General features: G+C 50.2%; 1 protein-coding gene across 4 annotated transcripts in view; it reads right to left on the bottom strand.

Moving 5' to 3' along the window:
• Positions 1 to 442: 442 nt before the first annotated feature.
• Positions 443 to 25,458, bottom strand: part of LOC144822051 (uncharacterized) — a 64,929-nt gene continuing 39,913 nt past the window's right edge. For 3 of the 4 annotated variants that reach the window (XM_078679122.1, XM_078679125.1, XM_078679123.1), the window contains 2 exons: positions 21,983 to 22,081; positions 443 to 1,669 (listed from right to left, as the gene is read on the bottom strand). In XM_078679122.1, coding sequence (XP_078535248.1) covers positions 1,008 to 1,669; positions 21,983 to 22,081 — 761 coding nt within the window. In that variant the 3' untranslated portion in view covers positions 443 to 1,007. The remainder of the gene's footprint in view (positions 1,670 to 21,982; positions 22,082 to 25,458) is intronic. The other variant, XM_078679124.1, reaches the window with a different exon arrangement.

Genomic DNA, 25,458 nt, shown 5'->3' with positions numbered 1-25,458 from the left:
GGCAATCCCAGGTTCAGGCTGCCATCGCTACAGCACTGGGGGGCTTCTTAAATGGAAGAGGGTCTGTACAAAGGAGGGACCCTGGAAACAGCGAAATCTCTTCTGGAACAGCTGCTTCAGGCGTAGAGCAGGACCAGCAAGGTGGAGCAAAGGATTGAAAAAAGCTCATTAAATACAAGTAAATAAAAGTATTCAGAAAGGGGAAAAGGGAGCTCGAAAGATTCATCTGTTCAACCAAACTACTAGTTCTTCTCGTACTTTGGCTATTTTACAGCTTGTGCGTGTGATATTTCTGAGATATCTTTGTTTGATGTGGTTGTTTATCTCCAAGTTGGGAAGTGTCCGTTATTTCCCGCAGTTTAATTAAGTATAGCGTACCCCTTGTACAAAACCTCTTATGCGGCTGCTGTAATTAAAAGGAGAGAAAATGAGAAGAGAGATGTTCATCAGTACACGGTTTATTTTGATTATATTGGCATTGAGCGTAACGCTAATCACTAGAAAAGTGAAAACACATACTGGGCCACCTTCATGAAGAAGAGTAATGTTCAGACCCAAAGCCCGAGGGGTGGATGGACACTAGTCCATACAATTCTATTCCGGCAACGTGAACTGTGAAGATATGTTTAAATTTGCCCTTCCCTTTAGGCTAATGATTTACAATCACACACACATGACTATTTACACATTTCTGGGCGCTTCTCTTATTTCATCTGATGGCCGTTGATGCAGTAACACTAATTTGTTTCACACGGGGGCTTCAGGCATCACATTTGTTTGTGGTGGTTGATATGTAAGCAGTAGACTTGTGTGTGTATTTCTTTTCTTGAGTTCCTGAACCCTTTGTGTTTGCATTGTTATACATTGGCTTTCTGCTTGCTTCCCGCTCTGTTCTCAGATTATTAAAAAATCACAATGATCCTTAGATTTGGTCACTGGTCCTTAAAAGAGCACTGCCCTTATATTCTCTTTCTGTTTGACAGTGTGCTTCCTTGTGGGTGGTTCACTTACATGTGCTTCTTTCGATGCAGATTAAAATCTCCTTTCCAAGTGAAGCTTTTTCCGCATTCAGTACATTTGTACGGCCTCTCCCCAGTGTGGATCCTCATATGTCCATTGAGATTATCTTTCCGGTTGAAACTTTTCTGGCAGTAGGTGCACTTGTACGGCTTTTCACCCGTGTGTGTAATATAATGTTTCAGAAGACTTCCCTTCTCAAAGAAGCTTTTGTCACAGTTAGTACATGAAAAGGGCCTTGCTCTCGAGTGTGCTCGCATGTGTCTGATGAGCTCTCCCTTCAGGCTGAAACTTTGATCACACTGAGAACATTTGTACATTGGTTGCTTTTGAGGTGGGCCTTGTAGAGCACTGAGAAGCGGGGAGTTCCCCAGAGTACTTTCAGACTCGCTGGATTTCTTCAGTAGAGATCCTCTGGACCTTCCCGTGGGTAACCTTGAATGTTTCAAGTTGATGAAGCCACTTTGTTCTTTTACGCCCTGTTCCTGGTAGTTTTCTGACCACAACGGTATTCCTGAGTTGCTTCCATTGCGAGAGCTCTGTAGCGCCTTGGTACTGGTTCTTCCAGGAAAGGATTTACAGGTTTGCATTTTGTTGGTAGACTGCAAAGGCTCCCCACCGGTCTTATCTCTGTTCATGCTTTTCTCACAGCCTAGATTAAAACAAAGTTCAGCCGTTACAGTTTTACTCATAAGACAGTTACTAAGAACAAACAGCTTCATTACAAAGTACAAGTACAGACAACAGGGTAGATACTCATGATGCCAATCTTTTATTGAAATGCTCCAGACTAGATTTCTGTGAGTTAGTTCTTTCCATTTAAAATTCCGAAACACGTGTTTGCGGAGAGAGGGAAGGAGCTGGAAGGAAAGAGAGCGGGAGGAGAGAACGAATGCAAGAAAGCAAGCGTGAGGGAGATATGACAGTAAGAGGGATAGATAGGGATCTGTGTGAGAAATATGGGAGAGAAAGGAGAGAGACAAAAGAAAGGAGTGATTGAGAAGAAGCGTGGGTGTGTGTGCGCCCAGTATACCAGCACAAATTAATGTTGGCCAATAACACATTTTATTTAGAGCAAATATACTCAAATGCATACTGATTAATGTATTGATAATTTCAATAATAAAGCATAAATGACAAAGGAAAACACTACTTATTTTCTCAGACATGTTAAAATAACTTTCCAAAGGAAAAAACTCTGATAGTCATGAGATCTATTTAGTGGGATCTCTCAATGCATAATCTAATCTCTGGTACCCCGGCACTACAAGAATGTGTCCAGCCGAAAGACTCCGGGCCCGATACATAAAGGGCCTTCGCACTCGTGCCAGAGGCCCCACAGTCGCGGGGGGAATCTCTGCACTCGTGAAAGAGGTCCTGCAGTAATGGGGGAGTCTTCGCACTTGTGTCGGAGCCCCGCTGTCGTGGGGTAGTGTCTGCACTCGTGGTGGAGGACCGGCAGGCTTGGGGGAGTCTCTGCACTCAGGTAGGAATCTCCATGGTGCAGATTGCAAATACGAAACAACAGATGCTAGACACTATGTAATTTGCCTGCCCAGAAGGAAGAACCCGGGAGATACAGTCAATTTTTGGGGAGCACGTCCAGCCACCTTCACTCAACTCTCCTCTCAAACAGTATCGTCTGCTGGCCAAGAAGATCTTGCACTACTCCTCTGGAGGCCGGCTTATGTTCTAGAAGCGCCCGCTCTGCCCCTCTCATATGACCAGATCCTCCTGGACCCCATCTTAACTACTCTGGCAGTATATGACGGCTCTGGGACGGTATAGGAACCTTGCAAAGGTGCAGCTGCATTGAGCCCATTGGTGCCTTATAGAAACCAAATAGAAGATGGACTGTTATTCTTGGGCTCACGTATTCTTAGAGTCCTGATGATGAACCTTGTATCTGTCTAAAGGATTGAAACGGTGTTGACTAGTTTGATGGTTCCAATTTGATTGTACATAAGAATGCAATGGGCTGTATGTTTCTTGTTACATACTCTTGATCACGTAATGTCACGTGTGCATCGAGTAGGTTTCTCACCACACATGCACTGTGCAGTCACATTGTTTATCATTTGTTTTAAATACAATTGAGCCTGGCTCACTTCAACTCGCCATTTATAGACCCCTTCACCTGCCGGATGCTCCTCTGAAGGCACTGAAAGATCGCTGAGCGCCCATCATGGTTCATGGAACCGCTTAGCAAAGCTTTCATTTCACAAAAACAAACTTTCATTTCAGGAGTTTATTATTGAAAAACAAAAAAACCTAACGACTGTGACGCCCTAGAAATGATCTCACAGGCTGCAGGGGTCACCTTTTCAGGATCATCGTTTTTTCCACTGTAACCCTATAAATCTGTACGGGTATGTAGGAATGGAGGAACATTACCGTGCGAGACACATAGCCGTCTCTAATTCGATCTTTATTAGCAGTCGTAATTCAGCACTCGTTCTAGTTACTTATTAATGATGCTAAGCTGGAGGTAGGGAGGTGGCTAGTAAATGTGCTACGTGGATTATGTTAAAGTTCACAAAAGCTGCAGCTGCTCATAATGACCCGATAACAAGTCAAAACAGGTGTTAGCCAGGGCAGTGTGCTGGCCTCTGTTTCTTCGTATATCCTTCAGTATTTCAGCTAAGGAGGAGAAGAAGGTCTGATTCTCTCCAAGGCTGAGGCTTGAGCATGTTGGTGTCCTGTTCCACAGCGGTATTCGTACAAGCACCTTGAGACCCTTGCAGGTGAGTAGTGCGCTATACAAGTATCAATTTTACTGTTCTAGAACAATAACATGATACTCCTTGGTAAGGTAGAGTTGCTCGGAAGAAGGGGGCTGAGCCGTCTAGACGAGCACCCCAAAGCAAACCATTTCAAGAGGATCTCTGCATTGACAGACGGATACGAATAGATGGAGACAGTTGGGGTATGAAAAGGCAGCGGTTGTTAACATGGACTACGGCTCAGCCCCAGCTCAGGTGAGCTTCGGAGGCTTTGAAAACATTGGATGGGTTTGATGACCTTGGGCAATTGGGCTCCTTGTTATTCTGATAACTGAATCAAAACCTTCCTCCGTCTTATCCCCAGATTTAGGCTGGAGGAAGCTGTATGCCTTTAAGAAATGATTACTCAGGGCCTTCATCTGGGGCGTAGCCCTGTTAAACCACAACTGAAGTGGCCTTTCAACCCCAGCATTTAAGAGGATGTATCTGCTCAAGGTAGTGGAATCTATCATATACAGCATGGGGACTTGTAAACATTTTCCCAGGGGTTGAAAAGTATGGCCTGTATTCTGCCCGAGGGCCACCTTGATATCAGAAGGGTGGGAGTGGGGCTTTAAGAGAGCAGGAGTGTGGTGTATGGTGGGCGTAAGGGAAGCGAAGAATGTACATGGTGTGGACAGTGAGTCGTAGAGTTATTTTGAGGGTTTCATTTCATATTGCTATATACATCAAGTCCCTAGTCTGTAGAAGAGTCACAGGTTTCACAATACGTGTTCTGCTGCATCTGAATCGATTCCCTCTACTGCATCTCGGGTTAAGCAGTCTCTGCTGCTAACACTCCTTTAGGAGAGTCACGTGTAAAAAAAAGGAGGTAACTAGATCTCTGAATTGGAATGAAAGAGAATCCCACTCGACCAAATTGTGTGATCCTTGGCAAGTGTTTAATTTCCATTTGCCTCCTTTTTCTTCATTATCACATATCAGAGCGCCTTGAAATACAGGCGTTCAGGATCTGCGCTGTACTGAACCTTCTCTTGTGTTTGGTTTAATAAACTATAATGTTGTCCATGTTACAACCCAGGCCACCCAGAGGGGTCTATGTGACAACGGACTTGCTCTTGTTCACTAATGTCAGGGTGAAAGGAGGCATGAATGTTTCTATTTAAAAATAAAAATAAACGATCACTTTAAAAAAAATACTTCTTAATGCACTGATACAATCTGATGTACTAAGGTGATCGGCTTCTCCATGTTTTTGAAATACGCTTCTTTGAATTCTGAAGAAACTTTATCATAGTTTTCACGTTTGTTGCAAGAAGTCTGTAAAAAGTAATGTCTTCCTAAAGTTAAGTGGTGCAGGACACCTTATTTGCTTCTTTTCCTACTTTTTATCGGTTTCCCAGTTGTAATATCGAGCCAAACACACTAGAGGCCTCGCTGTGGAGAAGGATGCTCAGGCATACATGAATCTACTAACCATGAACAAATCAGAATTAAATGACCCTTCACCTGGCTGGAGTATTTTGTTTGCCATTTTCTTAAACGGTCTGTATTCCTCAGAACCCAGGTATCATTGAGAACGTAAACATAAATGGTTCTGTAGGAGCAAACTTAGTACGCATACATTTGTCTAGTTAATGTATTTGCAGAAATAAATCCCAAAATCAATAAACAAGAAAACACAAAGCACACATGGGTCTGTATAACTTACTGCATCTCATATATTCAAATGAGGTTACAATTAAAATAGTTTCTATCAATGAAAAGGGCGCTCCCCAGACATACTACCATGGCATGGTGGGTCTGCTGTAAGCGGATGGAGTGGTAAGAAAGCGGAGTATTACGTAGAGATGTTAGTTCGACCTCGATACTCTCACAATACCACAAAGGTGGCCCTTGCATTCACAATGATAGATCCTTCGTTCAGTCCTGGCAGAACAGCAAAGAGCAGTCGGGCTTTACTAGGGGAACATGTCTCAAGCATTCAGAGAACCAACAAGGACAATAAGTAATTGACAAAACTTGAATGAAATCTGACACCAATTTATAAAAGTAAAGCAGATTTTTATATTAAATATGCACCAAAACAAACATAATCAGATGAGTATAACCGGAGTTCTGGATTTTAGAAGAAAACATGAATCAGCTTATTTCACTCCAGCAAAACTTTATAACTGCAGTGAATGGGGGAAAGCACTAGTAACAATTGGTCACTTTCAGATTGAGTTAGGTGAAACCAACGGGGGGGGGGGTCATGGTGATGCTGGCCCCAGGACCGAGCCACATCAGTCAGTTGAATTGTACTGGCCGAGGAGGCCTGGGTGCAGAGCTTTGCTGGTGGCCCTTGGTGCTGAAGCGGGAGCCAAAGGAGAGCTGGGTTTATGGCATAGTCTGTGCTGGGAAGGAGGCCTGGGTGCAGAGCTGTGCTGGTGGTCCTTGGTGCTGAAGCGGGAGCCACAGGAGAGCTGGGTTTATGGCATAGACTGTGCTGGGGAGGAGGCCTGGGTGCAGAGCTGTGCTGGTGGCCCATGGTGCTGAAGTGGGAGCCACAGGAGAGCTGGGTTTATGGCATAGACTGTGCTGGGGAGGAGGCCTGGGTGCAGAGCTGTGCTGGTGGCCCTTGGTGCTGAAGCGGGAGCCACAGGAGAGCTGGGTTTATGGCATAGACTGTGCTGGGGAGGAGGCCTGGGTGCAGAGCTGTGCAGGTGGCCCTTGGTGCTGAAGCGGGAGCCACAGGAGAGCTGGGTTTATGGCATAGACTGTGCTGCGGAGCAGGCCTGGGTGCAGAGCTGTGCAGGTGGCCCTTGGTGCTGAAGCGGGAGCCACAGGAGAGCTGGGTTTATGGCATAGACTGTGCTGGGGAGGAGGCCTGGGTGCAGAGCTGTGCTGGTGGCCCTTGGTGCTGAAGCGGGAGCCACAGGAGAGCTGGGTTTATGGCATAGACTGTGCTGGGGAGGAGGCCTGGGTGCAGAGCTGTGCAGGTGGCCCTTGGTGCTGAAGCGGGAGCCACAGGAGAGCTGGGTTTATGGCATAGACTGTGCTGGGGAGGAGGCCTGGGTGCAGAGCTGTGCAGGTGGCCCTTGGTGCTGAAGCGGGAGCCACAGGAGAGCTGGGTTTATGGCATAGACTGTGCTGGGGAGGAGGCCTGGGTGCAGAGCTGTGCTGGTGGCCCTTGGTGCTGAAGCGGGAGCCACAGGAGAGCTGGGTTTATGGCATAGACTGTGCTGGGGAGGAGGCCTGGGTGCAGAGCTGTGCAGGTGGCCCTTGGTGCTGAAGCGGGAGCCACAGGAGAGCTGGGTTTATGGCATAGACTGTGCTGGGGAGGAGGCCTGGGTGCAGAGCTGTGCTGGTGGCCCTTGGTGCTGAAGCGGGAGCCACAGGAGAGCTGGGTTTATGGCATAGACTGTGCTGGGGAGGAGGCCTGGGTGCAGAGCTGTGCAGGTGGCCCTTGGTGCTGAAGCGGGAGCCACAGGAGAGCTGGGTTTATGGCATAGACTGTGCTGGGGAGGAGGCCTGGGTGCAGAGCTAGGCAGGTGGCCCTTGGTGCTGCAGCGGGAGCCACAGGAGAGCTGGGTTTATGGCATAGACTGTGCTGGGGAGGAGGCCTGGGTGCAGAGCTGTGCAGGTAGCCCTTGGTGCTGAAGCGGGAGCCACAGGAGAGCTGGGTTTATGGCATAGACTGTGCTGGGGAGGAGGCCTGGGTGCAGAGCTGTGCTGGTGGCCCTTGGTGCTGAAGCGGGAGCCACAGGAGAGCTGGGTTTATGGCATAGACTGTGCTGGGGAGGAGGCCTGGGTGCAGAGCTGTGCAGGTGGCCCTTGGTGCTGAAGCGGGAGCCACAGGAGAGCTGGGTTTATGGCATAGACTGTGCTGGGGAGGAGGCCTGGGTGCAGAGCTGTGCTGGTGGCCCTTGGTGCTGAAGCGGGAGCCACAGGAGAGCTGGGTTTATGGCATAGACTGTGCTGGGGAGGAGGCCTGGGTGCAGAGCTGTGCAGGTGGCCCTTGGTGCTGAAGCGGGAGCCACAGGAGAGCTGGGTTTATGGCATAGACTGTGCTGGGAAGGAGGCCTGGGTGCAGAGCTGTGCTGGTGGCCCTTGGTGCTGAAGCGGGAGCCACAGGAGAGCTGGGTTTATGGCATAGACTGTGCTGGGGAGGAGGCCTGGGTGCAGAGCTGTGCAGGTGGCCCTTGGTGCTGAAGCGGGAGCCACAGGAGAGCTGGGTTTATGGCATAGACTGTGCTGGGGAGGAGGCCTGGGTGCAGAGCTGTGCAGGTGGCCCTTGGTGCTGAAGCGGGAGCCACAGGAGAGCTGGGTTTATGGCATAGACTGTGCTGGGGAGGAGGCCTGGGTGCAGAGCTGTGCTGGTGGCCCTTGGTGCTGAAGCGGGAGCCACAGGAGAGCTGGGTTTATGGCATAGACTGTGCTGGGGAGGAGGCCTGGGTGCAGAGCTGTGCAGGTGGCCCTTGGTGCTGAAGCGGGAGCCACAGGAGAGCTGGGTTTATGGCATAGACTGTGCTGGGGAGGAGGCCTGGGTGCAGAGCTGTGCAGGTGGCCCTTGGTGCTGAAGCGGGAGCCACAGGAGAGCTGGGTTTATGGCATAGACTGTGCTGGGAAGGAGGCCTGGGTGCAGAGCTGTGCTGGTGGCCCTTGGTGCTGAAGCGGGAGCCACAGGAGAGCTGGGTTTATGGCATAGACTGTGCTGGGGAGGAGGCCTGGGTGCAGAGCTGTGCTGGTGGCCCTTGGTGCTGAAGCGGGAGCCACAGGAGAGCTGGGTTTATGGCATAGACTGTGCTGGGGAGGAGGCCTGGGTGCAGAGCTGTGCAGGTGGCCCTTGGTGCTGAAGCGGGCGCCACAGGAGAGCTGGGTTTATGGCATAGACTGTGCTGGGGAGGAGGCCTGGGTGCAGAGCTGTGCTGGTGGCCCTTGGTGCTGAAGCGGGAGCCACAGGAGAGCTGGGTTTATGGCATCGACTGTGCTGGGGAGGAGGCCTGGGTGCAGAGCTGTGCTGGTGGCCCTTGGTGTTGAAGCGGGAGCCACAGGAGAGCTGGGTTTATGGCATAGACTGTGCTGGGGAGGAGGCCTGGGTGCAGAGCTGTGCTGGTGGCCCTTGGTGCTGAAGCGGGAGCCACAGGAGAGCTGGGTTTATGGCATCGACTGTGCTGGGGAGGAGGCCTGGGTGCAGAGCTGTGCTGGTGGCCCTTGGTGTTGAAGCGGGAGCCACAGGAGAGCTGGGTTTATGGCATAGACTGTGCTGGGGAGGAGGCCTGGGTGTTTGGCAGGGTATGTTTAGACGTGAGTCCCTTGCTCACTTTGCCACTGGATTCAAGCAAGCCGGGCTGAAGACGGCTGTAATGCCAGAAACCAGTCCTCGGAAGCTTGTTTCCGGTCTAGGGAAGGCATGGCTTGGCAGTTCGGGCTAGACTGTTCCCATGAGGCACAGGGTCAGACTGATTTGCATATAGCCGTGTCTGAACTGGGGTGGCAGAGTGGACTAAAGGACGGTGATGGATCAAACCCAGATCTTTTGACTGGGTGTGAGTGTTTGATTGGTTCAGATGCTCCGTCCATCACCACCCCCTTTTGTGCCGCTTTGGCCGCCATAAGTGTGGCAGGGTATGCTCAGACGTGAGTCCCTTGCTCACTTTGCCACTGGATTCAAGCAAGCCGGGCTGAAGACGGCTGTAATGCCAGAAATCGGTCCTTGGAAGCCTGTTTCCGGTCCAGGGAAAGCATGGCTTGGCAGTTCGGGCTGGCCTGTTCCCATGAGGCACAGGGTCAGACTGATTTGCATATAGCCAGGTCTGAACTGGGGTGGCAGAGTGGGCTAATGAACGGTGATGGATCAAACCCAGATCTTTTGACTGGGTGTGAGTGTTTGATTGGTTCAGATGCTCCGTCCATCACCACCCCCTTTTGTACAGCACTTCGTGGGCAGCTGCTACGTTTAGGCCCCTGACTTTGGGACACAGGGCGTCCTAGCCCCAACAAGGCCAGTTGGCCTAGGGACAGTCACAGGTGGTGACTAATGTAATTTCTGCGCAATTGTGTTCTTTTCCTGCACCTCTGAATGTGTTTTTATGCGTCATGTGCCTTGTTCTTATACCGCTGAATGTAGGTTCTGCATCATGTGTTTTCCTTCCCTACACCTCTGAATGTGTTGTGATGCATCATGTGTAATATGCCTATACCCCTAAATGTATGGTGATACTTAGGTGGTTGTTTTTCTCCTAGTACAGGTGTTGCTAGTGAGGTCCTAGTTCCCTGCGTGACATTTTCCTAAGGTGGTTAGGATTGCATAGGTGGTACTTACCTGGTTACCAGTAGTTACTGGTTGTGTACTAAAGTGATTTATACGCTATGTTCTAAGTGCTAATTCTAACAATATTTCTAGTTCTAAAAGTGCTGATTCCTGACAGTGGTCCAGGGGGCCCTGTCTTGTACATATCCCCTGTAGATTCTGCCCGTGCCTGTTGGCACATTGTAAAGTGTGTGTTTTCATCTAATGTGTTTTGGTGTAATACAAAGGCTATTTTTATATATAACCTTGTGTGGAGTTTCCTTTGTGGTGGGCCTTGGGTGTTGTTGCTGGGGTGCGTGCGCAAACACTTAACTCACATTGCCTCCAAGTTTAGCCTTACTGCTCGTGCTACGTTACCAAGGGGGTGAGCAGGGGTTATCTTGGTGTGTAACTCCCTTGCCCTGACGTGGAAGTGGTGGTCTCTGACTGCCTTTGGCGCAAGCCCTGGCCAGCCATGGATCCCATTTCTAACAGGACAGAATGCAGAACAATGTCATACATTCACCCCAGTACAGAGATCTGGGCCTAAATCTATCGTTTTTGGCAGTTCGGGCTGGACAGTTCCCATGAGGCACAGGGTCAGACTGATTTGCATATAGCCATGTCTGAAATGGGGTGGCAGAGTGGGCTAAAGAATGGTGATGGATTAAATCCAGATCAGTTGACTGGGGGTGAGTGTTTGATTTGCTCCGTCCATCGTCCCCTTTTGTATCGCCATGGGGGAACCAGGTAGTCAAACTCCAAGGTCGCCATCTGGGTGCAAATCAAGTCTGACATAGGAATCATGTCAGGGGCGAGGAGGCACATTGCTTGATACCAAGCATGACCACAGTTGGCGGTACCATAATAGAGCTAGCAACCTCAGAGGGTGCCCAGGTGCCAGCCCATGCGATCCTATGGACCGCTAATTACTTCTAATAGTCCTTTATTGAAAGCACTACTACGAGGACATATAAACTTGCATTCAATTTACTGCACCTGCCTCCCGGGCTTAGGATACCTACCTCAGGGCTGACTGACATATATTAAAGATAGTGCTTTGACCGTGCCGCACATGGTGAGGGTAAAGTTGAGTTAGCGCAGTTTGCACTGCTCCTGCAGTCTGCAATGACAGGATTGCTGTCATCGGTTTACTTGGGGTCATTCAGGGTGGCACAAATAGAGCTTCAGGCACTGGTGACCCCCTTTAACTCATGCCCTGACCATCAGCCTTGAGCCAAAAAGTGTAGGGGCGACCGTGCAAATAGTACATTTACCTACATAGGTATAAAAGCTTATGGGTACAGCAAGAATCTTTAAATTTCGTGGGCAAGGGCACCTTAGCTGGAGTTAACGGTGCCCCACACTCCAAACTGTTTGGCTGGATAAATATCTGTGTAGTGTTGTTTTATACACAATTGGGCACAGACAAATACTGTACATGGTAATCCTGCAGTGAAATCTGCATACATTCCCAAAATCCCAGGGTTTTACTATAGTGAAGATGATGATTGTAGCATACTGGCTCTTTATATCGCGCACTAGAAAAAATTCCATAATGTTGTTTTTTTAAATCAAGCAATGCTTTCACAAAGTTCACCTTCATGTTTTAGGTCGATGTCAGGACAAGGTCCAAAGTCCCAGCAGGAGAAGTTCGGGAGCACCCTGGATCGGGCAGAGTGTTGAGGGTCTTGGAAGCTGGTGCGCAAAGACAAGGAGGGCCGCTTGAAAATGGTCTGCACAAGTGGACACACAGGTATGCCCGGTGAGTCTCCTTGGAGAGAGGAGGTCGCAAGGGCCTGGGGGCAATGGGGGCAGGACTGATTGGTTGGTCAGGATGGGGCTGGTGGGGTTGAGTGCAGAGCAAACAAGTCAACAAGGCGGTGTGCGTCTTTAGGATCCTCGTGATCACGAGCAGGCAACGTGGAGACGCAGTCTTGGGACACGTGAGTCACTTAGGAAGTAGGCCTCAGGTGGCTTAACGTCACTCGATGGGTGCTTGCTTCTGGGGCTTTGGGATTCCGGGGTGGGCTCTTGTTCTTGGTTTTTACCGCTGGAGGCTGATTACTCTCTCCAAGAATAGGTATGCCGCAGCTCCAGTTGGTCCTGGTGCCTCCAAACTGGGTTGAGAGGCAGATCTGACTCTCCAGAGCTGTTGTACCTCTTCTTGCTTCGGTGCTAAGTCAAGGTCGTCGGGGAGCAGCAAGCCAACAAACCAGACTTCATGGGATGAGTGCATGTGGTGTGCAGGGGAGTGACACCTTAACGCCAAGGGAGCTTCTATGCAATCTCTTAAAGGGTGGAGGCGCTCCGGGGTTCTTGGAGTCCTCTTAGGTCTCAGGACAACATAGCAGAAACAAATATGGAGTCCTTCTTGCAGCCTGGCAGGGTTTGGCACCTTTTATTTCCACAGGAGGGGCTTCTGGGCTATCTACCTTTAGGGTATCCATACCCTCTAGTGACCACCTCCTGTCGGAAGAGGCACTAACCTAGCCAGGATTGGAGGTTTTTCCACCATCTCAAGATAGTGGAATTTCAGGAGAGGGGTACACCTTGCCTGCCCCCCCCTCACCCTCCAGCGGTGGTGCAGGCTGATGGGGGACCCTTCTCCTCATCTAACTAATTTTCCCACCTATCTCCCCGCCAAAAGTGTAGCGGCAAAGAGTGCTTGTCCTCCCCCACTGGCTGGAGGTTCCTGGGTTGGGTCTAAAAGGCAGCATTGCCTTAAAAGCTTCCTGCCCAGAAAAGCCAACCTGTCTGGAGGAGGTGTGAAGCGCCTCCGCCCAGAGCAGGCTGGGTCTCTGTCCTTTGAGAGCGCTGGCTCTCACCCCAGGAGGTCAGAAACATGTCTGGTGGTGGCAGGCTGGTGAAAACCCGCCAGAGACCCCGCTAGTGTTTGGTTAGTTTCAGGAGACCCACTAGAAGGGTCTCCTCTGTGAAGTTATTAATAAATCCTTGTTGGACTTGGCCTTTTCCCCCCAAAATTTTTCGCTTTTGACCCCCTCATCTAGATTGTCTCCCCCATGGGATTAAACCTGTATAGGCCATGAGTGGTGTGAGACACCTTGTGAAAATGTAATTACCTGACATAATGTGAGCACTTGTAAAATCCCCCATTTTAAAACTGCACCCCCATTTTAAAACTGCACCTGACTGAAATGTATTGCTTTTAAAATGGATGCCATGGCCATGGGTTTTGCCACTGGACTGACATAGGTCAGCGGTCTAGATAATATTACCCAGCTACCCCTAGCTTTTGGAGGGAAAGCCTGGCACCCAGGGTGCTCACCCCCTCCCCTAGAACCAGTTTAGGCTAGATGTGCCAACATTCTAGAAGGTCCTGGCACTGCCTGGGAGGAGGGTATAAATAGGGTGAAGTGTCACCAGAGAGTCAGTCAGCGCTGGGACAAGGAAGGAAGGGGACCTGTTGTGAGGTGCTACCGCCACATGGGCCTGTGAGCTGGGCCCTGCACCCCTATAAACCCCCCCGCTGCTGTCCCCATGGGCCCCTGACAAGGGAGGGCCCCTACACAGGACACTGACGCTGTGGGACCTTGAACTACGCCAGCGCTGAGGGAAAGAGGTGCCCACATGAGGAGGAATGCTGTGGGCTTGAACCCCCCAGGAGGTGAGGAGTGTGCCCCTGGAGCTGGCTGTGGAACTGTTCGCCCCCTCCGTGAGGTGCGCCTGTCAGACGCTGTTTGGGGAGGTTGGTGCCCCCAGGAAGCTGTGGCCCCTTTGGAAGTGCTGCTGCTGCATTGCCTTAAGCGCTGGATTGGGAGGAGCTGCGTGTCCTTAGAAGCCCTGGACTGACTACCCAGCACTGTGGGAGGAGAAGCGCTGTATTAGTGTCTCTTAGCGCTATCTTGGGTGCCCCTGCGAAGCGCTGTGAAGTTATGAGGCGCTGTACATATGGGTGCTGACCCCAGAGTAGAGGAGTGAGGCAGTGGTGAGAGGAGGTGGACACACTGAGAGCAGCTAGTTTGTCTCTGAGGCTGACAGTTTCTTCAGAGGGTTGTTCCCCCTTCAACCTTTGACCGATCCCTCTCAATCCAACAATTGCTGATAAGAACATTAAGCTACTTGAGGAAGAAGACCCTTCTATATTGGAGCCCCAGTGAATCCTCTCAGGACACCCTTAACTGAGGGTATCCCTGACTTCCCATACTCAGCGCTGCGCTTACCGGTGTTGTGGAGCAGCTGTGGTGAAGGCGGGTGTCTGTGGCACCATAGCGACCTGAAGCGCGAGGGCGCCGTGTGTGCACATCCTTCCTGAGAGGCCGGAGTGGGAAGTGTCTGAGGAGAAGCAGCGGCGCTGTGTTAGCTGATTGCGGGACCCCGGGGGCACCAGCCGCGTCACTCGGAGCAGGAAGCGCTTCCGCGCATGTCCTCGGTGTGTCCGCTATTGAAAGCAGGAGGGGCCTAGGGTCGGGCAGGCCCAGGAGAGCAGCGTCGCCGCAAAGAGTAGCGTCCTTCCTGTGAGCGAGCGCAGAGGCGGGAGAAGAGCGAGCGCTTCCGCGCATGCCCGGCGGAGAAGTGCCATCCGAGGGAAAGTCATCGCGTCAGCCGAGGAGCGCCGCGTTGGAGAGCCAGTCGTCGATTCCCTCAGAAGAGGCAGAAGCGCCACAGCGGACGTCGCGGTAGGGAGCCCTGGGCCGGGAAAACCTTCCCTGCCTTCCCCCTTCAGCCCGACTGCTGCCAAGCTCCATCGAGCGTGGAGAACACAACCGCTGGGACACTTTCAAACCCACAAGTAAGCCGGGTAGAGAGGGAGCGGGAGGCGGCAGCGTCAATTGCCTGAGAACCGGGACATCGGGGCTAAGCCCCAGGAGTTTAACTGTTTGATACCTGGAAAACTGAATTGGGAAAGTGGGTTAGTGACTCAAACAACCACAGCAAAACCATTAATATTTACCTCAGAGGAGAGAGGAGGAAGGTGTGAAGGGGACAACAGGGTTCCTGCGACAAGACCCTAATAGTCTATTGGTAACTGAGGGAGTGGATCCTCCACTAGAGAGGTGTAGTCTGTAACTTAACTAGAGGGGAGCGTGTTAATACTACTGTGTCCTCCTTTTAGTCACATACCGGGAGGGTTATGTTGTGAAGATTTACATCCAGTAGAGGTCTGTTGAGTTGAGCAGATACTCAAGAGCTGTGGGGTAATGTACTTGTTTATGAGTTGTTGAAAGACATATTGACATTGTAGACTGCACTTTCCTTTCTGTAATCTTATAGTAATGAAGTGTATTGTGACCTGAACAGCAACTGACCACAAATGTACCTTTGATTCTTATAATCTAACCGGGAAAAGTATTGAAGTGTGATTTGAGATTCATGAACAAGGTGTAAAGTAATTGCGTTTACCCTGATGAAATGTGTATGCCCCATGTTAAGGAGCCAGCTGCGCTGATCCATCACAGGTGTTCCTGTCTGGTGTTATATGATGTTTTTCCCTTACAGGGGTTGGGTTGGTGTTGTCACACATGAGGTGTACTTACGCTAATGTTGCAACTTACAATTTCAGCCAACCTCCTAAGGATGAGAGCCCGAGTTGGCCCCGCCAGATTGGTTCTAGGGCTACTGGTCATTTAACTAACCTTTTCCCTTACAGCATGGACTTTGGACTCCACCCTTTTTGTCCCATGTAAATAATTCCCCATGATGTACTTGGCTCTGGCGCCAGTTGGCGCCTTGTTGTGACTACCACTATTCTATTTCTTTTTACCTTGCAGGTTGGAGACATAACTAAACTTAATCTTTTTCCAACCAAAGGTGGTGTCGTGACTCTTTTGTGGTGTGATTGGTGGGTCGTCTGTGTGTACTGCGTGAATGCTTCACATGTCCTCCAAGTTTGGCCTGCCCGCTTGATGCCATGCTACCCCCTTTGAGACTTGGGCAACCCCCATTTCCAACATTTGGTGGCAGAGCGGTGGGATAGGACTTGTGTTTGCGCAGTACCACAGCGGCCACAGGTTACACCACAAGTAGAGCCTTGTGGTGGGGATTATTGTTTGAATATTGTTTTTGATTGCTTCCTCCTGAAGAGTATTCCGAATTGTCCCCTTGTTCCACTGGGAGGGTGTGTCCCGGGTGTACCTCGCCACGATGGGGTTGATTTACCAGGAAGTGGAACTGATGGAGTACACCGAACAGGAGGTGATAGACTTCCTCCTGGAGAGAGGGATACCCCCAGTAGGGAACATTAGGAGGAATTTGTTTCTCTATGAGGCCCTCAAGAGGGGAGAGCCCTTAGAGATTGATGGGGACTTGTCTGACTACCCTCCCGAAGTTTTGAAGGGTCAGTGGGTTAGAGACCAGAGGGAGGGCTCCCCATCCAGAACCCTGGGAGGAAATTACTCCGATGAGGAGGAGGAAGAGTTTAGCAGGGCAGAGACGCCAGTAGCTGTGGAGGACACCGAAGATAGGGAGTCTCGCTCTGGGTCCAGTCCCGGGGGCACTGCCCCATCCCTTTCCCTGTCCCCAGAAGAGTGGGTAGATAAGAGGGAGGAAAGGGAGCATCAGCTGGCGCTGGCAAAGCTCAGGCATGCCGAGGGCTTAGCACAGCTGAGGGTAGAAGAGCAGCGACTAGAGACTGAAAAAGTCCTAGCGCTGGAGAGGATGGCGGAGGCGGAGAGGGCCTTCGCCAGGGAGAGATCAGCTCAGGTGGGTAGGTTGTCCCCTGAGAGTGGTTTTAGGAGTCTGGATTCACCGAAGAGGGTGGGATCCAGTGGTGGCAGCGAGTGTAGGTCCAGTGCAAGGAGTCCCACTCCCGAGACCCAAGAGACTGTGCCTGATTCCCCGGAAGAGGAGGACGGGTTAGTGTTTAGGGGCAGGGGAAAGCTGTTCCATCAGTCCTGGGGAGAGTTCGAGGAGGAGTGTTGGACTGTACTGGAGGATTGGGTGGTGAGGAGAGCAGTGGAGGATTGGGAAGGGCTGTGCCATGCCGTTATCCGGGAGCACATGCTGAGAAGTTGTTTCCCAAGACTGCGTCACCATCTGTTGCGGTGCGGGTTCTCAGACCCCAGGGAACTTGCACGGGAGGAAGACCTCTGGGTAAGTGCCAGAGCGTCTGGGAAGACATTGGGGAGTGATCCAGAAAGGAGTGGTGCAGGGAATTTCCGACCCAGCGTGGCGGGAGAGGTGAGAAGCCCAGCTAGGTCCCAGGATAGTGAGCGGGTTGTAGGGCCTCACATCCCATCTAAAGGAGGGAGTGAGACGGGGAGGTGTCCCGAGATGCCCCAACTGCAGTCACAGGGCCTGGAGAGTTCTTTTAGAGAACCCCAGGCTGGGAGTCTAGGCTGTCCCGATGTGTCATCCAGAGGAAGGGATCCCCTCATGTCAGGAGGACACGGAGCATCATTAATCAGAGCTCCAGGGGTTCGGGGGTTTGACCAGTCACAGGGTTTAGATCCTGGACTGGGGTTCCAGGTTAAGGGGTTGCCTGACCTGGAGGGTGGGGTACCTGTAATTCAGGTCCCTACCAATTTGACTCCCAGGGGTACTACTCCCAGTGGGAGGGTGCGGAACTCTGGGAGGGGGTGCAGAGGGAGGAAGGTCTCTTCTCTGTCACCAGCTCAGCCACAGGGCGCAGATCCTGGGTTGGGTGGCCAGGGACAGGGTTTGCCTGCCCTGGTGGGAGGGACCTCTGTAATCAGGGTCCCCCCAAAGTTGACTCTCAGGGGTACTACTCCAGTTAGGAGGGTGCGGAACTCTGGGAGGGGGTGCAGGGAGAGGGAGGACTCGCCCCTGTCACCGGTTCAGCCTGTGGGTTTCGGCTCCAGGTTGGGGAGAGAGTTGTGTGAGGGTGTCCCCCAGCGTAGGAGATGGAGGAACCCTAGGAGGAGAAGTAGGGGGAGGAGAGCCTCGCCCCTAAGGGCTGGTCCGTCTGAGGGTGTAGACCCCAGATGGGTGGACCAGTGGCAGTTTGGAGAGAAGAGAGTGGTCCAGGAGAATTACAAGCCTGAGGCTAGAGCCTCCCACTCTAAGAAGGAAAAACATCCCACTAGGGAACACCAGTGGGGTGGTTTTGTTGGTGAAGGGAGGGTTGCGAAAGAGAACCATTGGGTTCCAGAGTGGAGGAGAGACTGCAGGTGCTCCTGTAGTTGCAGGCCTGCGTCCACCTTTTTCCGCCCCAAGCAGGGAAGCCCATCAAGGCATTGATATGTCTACCCTGGCTTTTGGCTGGGGGGGAGTCGTGTTGGACTTGGCCTTTTCCCCCAAAAAATTTTCGCTTTTGACCCCCTCATCTAGATTGTCTCCCCCATGGGATTAAACCTGTATAGGCCATGAGTGGTGTGAGACACCTTGTGAAAATGTAATTACCTGACATAATGTGAGCACTTGTAAAATCCCCCATTTTAAAACTGCACCCCCATTTTAAAACTGCACCTGACTGAAATGTATTGCTTTTAAAATGGATGCCATGGCCATGGGTTTTGCCACTGGACTGACATAGGTCAGCGGTCTAGATAATATTACCCAGCTACCCCTAGCTTTTGGAGGGAAAGCCTGGCACCCAGGGTGCTCACCCCCTCCCCTAGAACCAGTTTAGGCTAGATGTGCCAACATTCTAGAAGGTCCTGGCACTGCCTGGGAGGAGGGTATAAATAGGGTGAAGTGTCACCAGAGAGTCAGTCAGCGCTGGGACAAGGAAGGAAGGGGACCTGTTGTGAGGTGCTACCGCCACATGGGCCTGTGAGCTGGGCCCTGCACCCCTATAAACCCCCCCGCTCCTGTCCCCATGGGCCCCTGACAAGGGAGGGCCCCTACCCAGGACACTGACGCTGTGGGACCTTGAACTACGCCAGCGCTGAGGGAAAGAGGTGCCCACATGAGGAGGAATGCTGTGGGCTTGAACCCCCCCAGGAGGTGAGGAGTGTGCCCCTGGAGCTGGCTGTGGAACTGTTCGCCCCCTCCGTGAGGTGCGCCTGTCAGACGCTGTTTGGGGAGGTTGGTGCCCCCAGGAAGCTGTGGCCCCTTTGGAAGTGCTGCTGCTGCATTGCCTTAAGCGATGGATTGGGAGGAGCTGCGTGTCCTTAGAAGCCCTGGACTGACTACCCAGCACTGTGGGAGGAGAAGCGCTGTATTAGTGTCTCTTAGCGCTATCTTGGGTGCCCCTGCGAAGCGCTGTGAAGTTATGAGGCGCTGTACATATGGGTGCTGACCCCAGAGTAGAGGAGTGAGGCAGTGGTGAGAGGAGGTGGACACACTGAGAGCAGCTAGTTTGTCTCTGAGGCTGACAGTTTCTTCAGAGGGTTGTTCCCCCTTCAACCTTTGACCGATCCCTCTCAATCCAACAATTGCTGATAAGAACATTAAGCTACTTGAGGAAGAAGACCCTTCTATATTGGAGCCCCAGTGAATCCTCTCAGGACACCCTTAACTGAGGGTATCCCTGACTTCCCATACTCAGCGCTGCGCTTACCGGTGTTGTGGAGCAGCTGTGGTGAAGGCGGGTGTCTGTGGCACCATAGCGACCTGAAGCGCGAGGGCGCCGTGTGTGCACATCCTTCCTGAGAGGCCGGAGTGGGAAGTGTCTGAGGAGAAGCAGCGGCGCTGTGTTAGCTGATTGCGGGACCCCGGGGGCACCAGCCGCGTCACTCGGAGCAGGAAGCGCTTCCGCGCATGTCCTCGGTGTGTCCGCTATTGAAAGCAGGAGGGGCCTAGGGTCGGGCAGGCCCAGGAGAGCAGCGTCGCCGCAAAGAGTAGCGTCCTTCCTGTGAGCGAGCGCAGAGGCGGGAGAAGAGCGAGCGCTTCCGCGCATGCCCGGCGGAGAAGTGCCATCCGAGGGAAAGTCATCGCGTCAGCCGAGGAGCGCCGCGTTGGAGAGCCAGTCGTCGATTCCCTCAGAAGAGGCAGAAGCGCCACAGCGGACGTCGCGGTAGGGAGCCCTGGGCCGGGAAAACCTTCCCTGCCTTCCCCCTTCAGCCCGACTGCTGCCAAGCTCCATCGAGCGTGGAGAACACAACCGCTGGGACACTTTCAAACCCACAAGTAAGCCGGGTAGAGAGGGAGCGGGAGGCGGCAGCGTCAATTGCCTGAGAACCGGGACATCGGGGCTAAGCCCCAGGAGTTTAACTGTTTGATACCTGGAAAACTGAATTGGGAAAGTGGGTTAGTGACTCAAACAACCACAGCAAAACCATTAATATTTACCTCAGAGGAGAGAGGAGGAAGGTGTGAAGGGGACAACAGGGTTCCTGCGACAAGACCCTAATAGTCTATTGGTAACTGAGGGAGTGGATCCTCCACTAGAGAGGTGTAGTCTGTAACTTAACTAGAGGGGAGCGTGTTAATACTACTGTGTCCTCCTTTTAGTCACATACCGGGAGGGTTATGTTGTGAAGATTTACATCCAGTAGAGGTCTGTTGAGTTGAGCAGATACTCAAGAGCTGTGGGGTAATGTACTTGTTTATGAGTTGTTGAAAGACATATTGACATTGTAGACTGCACTTTCCTTTCTGTAATCTTATAGTAATGAAGTGTATTGTGACCTGAACAGCAACTGACCACAAATGTACCTTTGATTCTTATAATCTAACCGGGAAAAGTATTGAAGTGTGATTTGAGATTCATGAACAAGGTGTAAAGTAATTGCGTTTACCCTGATGAAATGTGTATGCCCCATGTTAAGGAGCCAGCTGCGCTGATCCATCACAGGTGTTCCTGTTTGGTGTTATATGATGTTTTTCCCTTACAGGGGTTGGGTTGGTGTTGTCACACATGAGGTGTACTTACGCTAATGTTGCAACTTACAATTTCAGCCAACCTCCTAAGGATGAGAGCCCGAGTTGGCCCCGCCAGATTGGTTCTAGGGCTACTGGTCATTTAACTAACCTTTTCCCTTACAGCATGGACTTTGGACTCCACCCTTTTTGTCCCATGTAAATAATTCCCCATGATGTACTTGGCTCTGGCGCCAGTTGGCGCCTTGTTGTGACTACCACTATTCTATTTCTTTTTACCTTGCAGGTTGGAGACATAACTAAACTTAATCTTTTTCCAACCAAAGGTGGTGTCGTGACTCTTTTGTGGTGTGATTGGTGGGTCGTCTGTGTGTACTGCGTGAATGCTTCACATGTCCTCCAAGTTTGGCCTGCCCGCTTGATGCCATGCTACCCCCTTTGAGACTTGGGCAACCCCCATTTCCAACAATCCTCCACTGGTATCGGAGAGGGTTTATTAAGACAAGATGTTTGGAACCAAACATCTTAGAAATCAGTTCAGCCATCATGGAGCTGGGAACTCGTGTTGACAAGAATCCAGCCCTTGGACCCTCTATGGCTTCCCTGTCCATTTAGAACATCACAGAATGGACATTGTGGGGGCATATCTGCTCATGCGGATATGCTCTCACATAGGTTATAGTGCACCCTGTCGTAGGGCTGAAGGCCTGCAGTAGGGGTGACTTATCTATATCGTGTGCAGTCTACAGTTGGCATGGAACACGGGGCTGTGTGTCATGTCGGCTCTTCAAATATTCCTGCACCACACAGGCTGCAGTGGCAAAGCCTTGGTGAGGGGCCCTGGGGTGGCACAACCAGTGCTGCAGCCCCAGAGGACTCTCTTCAGTACCCGTGCCCTAGCTACCAGCGGTACCACTTACTAGAGACTGACAGGGGAGCTGGAGTTGTACCAATCATGGTACAAAAAGTGGGGGCTAACCACACAAAAAGAGGCACTTTCCTACAATGACAATGTGCTCTGCACGGTCCTGTGCAGTGAAAATCTTATCACGAGACACAGTAAAACATCACAAATACCGCTGCAAAACATTGTTAGAGAGAATAAATCTTCTCACGCCCCCTACATTCGATGCAGAATCCACATGAAACACCAAGGTTCAAATACTGTTTGAAGACCAACATTTTGAAGATTTTTCCACTTTAGAAGCCTTGCGGCTGAATGTTAAACGTTCTCAGACAGGGTAAATGTTCCTAGGTTTTCGATCTGCGGCTGTTAGCTCACCTGTTGGGGCAGCAGTGATTCCTTTTGTCTTGCTGTCCCAGGAGTCGAAGGGACTGAGCTCGTCCTCATCTTTTATGATGATCGATATAACAGCAGCATCTGTCGTGAAAAGGAAAGTCCAAGTTAAGTTACATTTCAACCTGGAAAGGTCTCATAATCGAAGTGAGATCTTCCTTTTGTGAAAGGATAAAATAAGAACCATTTTATTTTAGTTGATGGGAGGAAGGTTCTGGGAACAGATCTGTGAAGAGGTAAGACTGCCATGGAAGCTGCAAAGATCTGAGAAACCACCATAGCAAGGGTATAACGCGGGTGAAGGTTTTGATTCAATTATCAGAATAACAAGGAGCCCTAATTGCCCAAGGCCATCAAGCCCTTGCAATGCTTTCAATGCCTATTAAGCGCACCTGGGCTGGGGCTGATGTGATTGGCTCCTCTTTCTACATCAGAATTATCCATTAAAAGAGATTTTGGCCCATCCTTCTTTCCATCCGTACACGTCTGCATTTAGCAGCGGAAATCCTGTGGAGCAAAACATGTGAAAAGTGCCATTTGGCTACAATGCTTCGTTTTTGGATTCCCCTAGAAGCGCTACTAGTAGTTGAGACAGCACAACGTCACACGTAGGAGGCGTTCCCAACACTAAGCAGGGAATGATAACCTGAGCAGCCCCATTACATTCCGGGTCTAGACAGGCTGGATGTAACAAAACTGTAGTTCATCGACGTCACCTTAACATCTCCCTAGCAATCTCTTCATGCTAGTTCTTCAATGCCAATACAGGCTTTTGGATTGGTAGAATCCATGTCGACAGCTGAAGTGCATTTTGATTGAATTGATTTTTGTTGTTGATGCTGGTTATCTTTTTTTAAAAAAGCGCAAATCAAAGGTAGAGGGGTGAAAAGCAGAATTAGGAAGCTTTTTAGGGGGTTTCTAAATGGAAAATGTGAGTACATACAAAGGCAGATGATTTTTTTCAATGCGGAAGGTCAAGTAGTGCAAAAGAACACCAACCCAGTCGGGATCTTTTGAACTAAGAACAAAAAACTAATCCTGGGAAACGATGATTGCTTCCAGGGATGTTTTGGATTGAATAATTCAAAGGGAGGTGACATCTCAGCTTCACAGAAAACCTTCTGCATAAGGCTGCGTGCCTTGAAGCCAGTTCTCAGCGTGCCTTGAAAGTGATGGGCCTCTTGATCAGAAGCCGTCAGACTTCAATTTTGGCTTCATACGCATGATTGAGGTTTCAAAGGTAGCTTGTGTTGTAGAGATTTCTCGTTTGGACCCCCTTTTGTTCTGCCCCTAGCTTCAAGTTTTAGACATTTTAGACTGAATTTATTTAGCAAGGACTTATTTTTTACATTTTGTTTGCACAATATTGTTCTAGGAATGCACAGTACATGCTTCTTGGTTTTCACCAGCCTTTTTCCTCATGTAGTCTGAATATTTAGTACAGGGTCAGAGCGTACAAAACAAGATAGTGCTCGGTTATGTTGATTGCTCGAAGACCGCACCACTTCTAGCATTTAGACAGCAACATTGTGCCAGGGCTGTATTTTTAACGCAGTCGATTTTGTTTTATGAAAAGGGTCCTGTCCCATTTTGGGTCAGAGAGGAGCATTCCGACTGGGATGACCATACTTGAGACACCTAGAGTACTCGACCCGCAGCCCTGCATAGGCTGAGCTTACATCTCAGACGAGGGATTACCTCTAAAGTTAATCTCAGAGATCACGCAGAATCACCACGCTCTCAGAGTAGAGGTAGCTATAGATAGGGAAATAAGTACTACCATGGTTAGAATATTTATTCTCTTTACCATGTTCATAATGCTGGTTATATTATTCTGCTCCATGTGCCTAACAATCGTAGCTCACACCTTGTATGCAAGAATACGATAGTTGCAACAAATGTATTGTAAACTCTCATTGTGTCTTTCTTATGTTTACCGAGGGCATGCATGAATGAACAACGAAAGGGGAAAGATCTGTTTCCAAGATTCCCTCGGGGATCAGTGTGTTATGTTCGAGGTTGCTAAACTCACGTGTTACTCTGGGAAGGTTAGAAGTTCAGGTGAGGCAATATGAGCGAGTCAGGAATTGGGCAGGCAGGTTCGGAAGGAGTAGACAGACACGGTGCCTACATCCTGACGGTCTCTCTTCTAAATACACAGTTGTGCTTTGCATAATAGGATCCATATAACGGTGTTACATAACGCAAAGTTCAGTATACTCTGCTGGGCAGCAGAGTGGACTCGAGTAAGCCTGGATATAGAATGCAACAATAATCAATTCTCAATTCTGAGACTACCGGAGAATGAAGATGATGTGGAACGAACGGATGGAGTTCTCATAAGTCTTAGTGAGCAGATGCAATCAGAGTAGACTGCATTAAACCGGCTTCAAGAGAAAGATTACTCCTTTATACAAAATGACTCATAAGGATTTAACTTTAGTTGCAAGCGAGGGAGCCGATATTGTGGCCGCTGGTGAAAGGTTATTTTGCTTTAGCTCAATGTTGTTGCCTACTAACACAATCTCAATTTTATTGGCATTGAGCTTGAGTAAATCCGGTGCCATTTATGTCTGGACTATAAACAAGCACTTACTACAATCAACTGTCGCTTTGAGCGCTTCGTGATCAAGACGCACAGTTAGGTATGTGTTGTCTCCATAAGAAACAGACATACAGCCAAGCAATTTCCTCAGCTGGGCCAGTGGGCTGCTTTCACACAGCACTGGAGAAAGCAAGGAGCCATGAGGATATCCACATATGATGACTGATGAGGCCAAACAATGAGGTGGAAAGTCCCTAAAGTTCGACCCTTATGTCACGAAGAAAACCAAACTGTGACAGACCCAGTGATTCCAACTTCAGTCAGGGGTCCAAAGAGATGGCATGGCCCACAGTCTCAAATGCCGCAGAAACGTTAAGAAGAATCAAGGCGGCTGAATCCCCCAGGTCCAGAATCAATCTTCCTTCATCTAAAGAAAAATGTTTCTCTGGCACTTTTTTTTTAAGCCTAAGTGCCAAGGAACAGGGCAATTAAAATCTTCCAGATGTTGAACTAATTGCTTCCAAAAGCAAGTATCAGCTCACCAGGTCAATAGTTTTCGGTCAGCAGACCATCTGGAATAAGCCTGTTCTGAAAGAGGGTGAATAAACCACAGACCCAAATGGCACAATGCCAGATAAGAAAGGCAGGCTGGTTATGTTGTCAAGAGTTGGCACAAATACTGCTGCTCAGGACTGGAGGAAGGACAAAGGGCATGGATTGTCCAGGGATCCTTAATTTACTAGTTATAAAATGTCAGTTACTTCTTCAAGATTTCTAGGACCCAAGTAACCCAGGCTTCTAAAGGAGAGGCAGGGTTAAGTACTGAATAGGTGGAGAAGGATGTACAGTGTGGGATCTTTTAATATCAGTGTATATTTTTTTATTTTACAGGTAAATAATTGTGTTAAATCTTCAA

This window comes from Lissotriton helveticus, chromosome 3_1 (genome assembly GCF_964261635.1).
Source record: "Lissotriton helveticus chromosome 3_1, aLisHel1.1, whole genome shotgun sequence".
Taxonomy (NCBI): Eukaryota; Metazoa; Chordata; class Amphibia; order Caudata; family Salamandridae; genus Lissotriton; species Lissotriton helveticus.
This window is presented reverse-complemented; position numbering and strand designations above follow the sequence as displayed.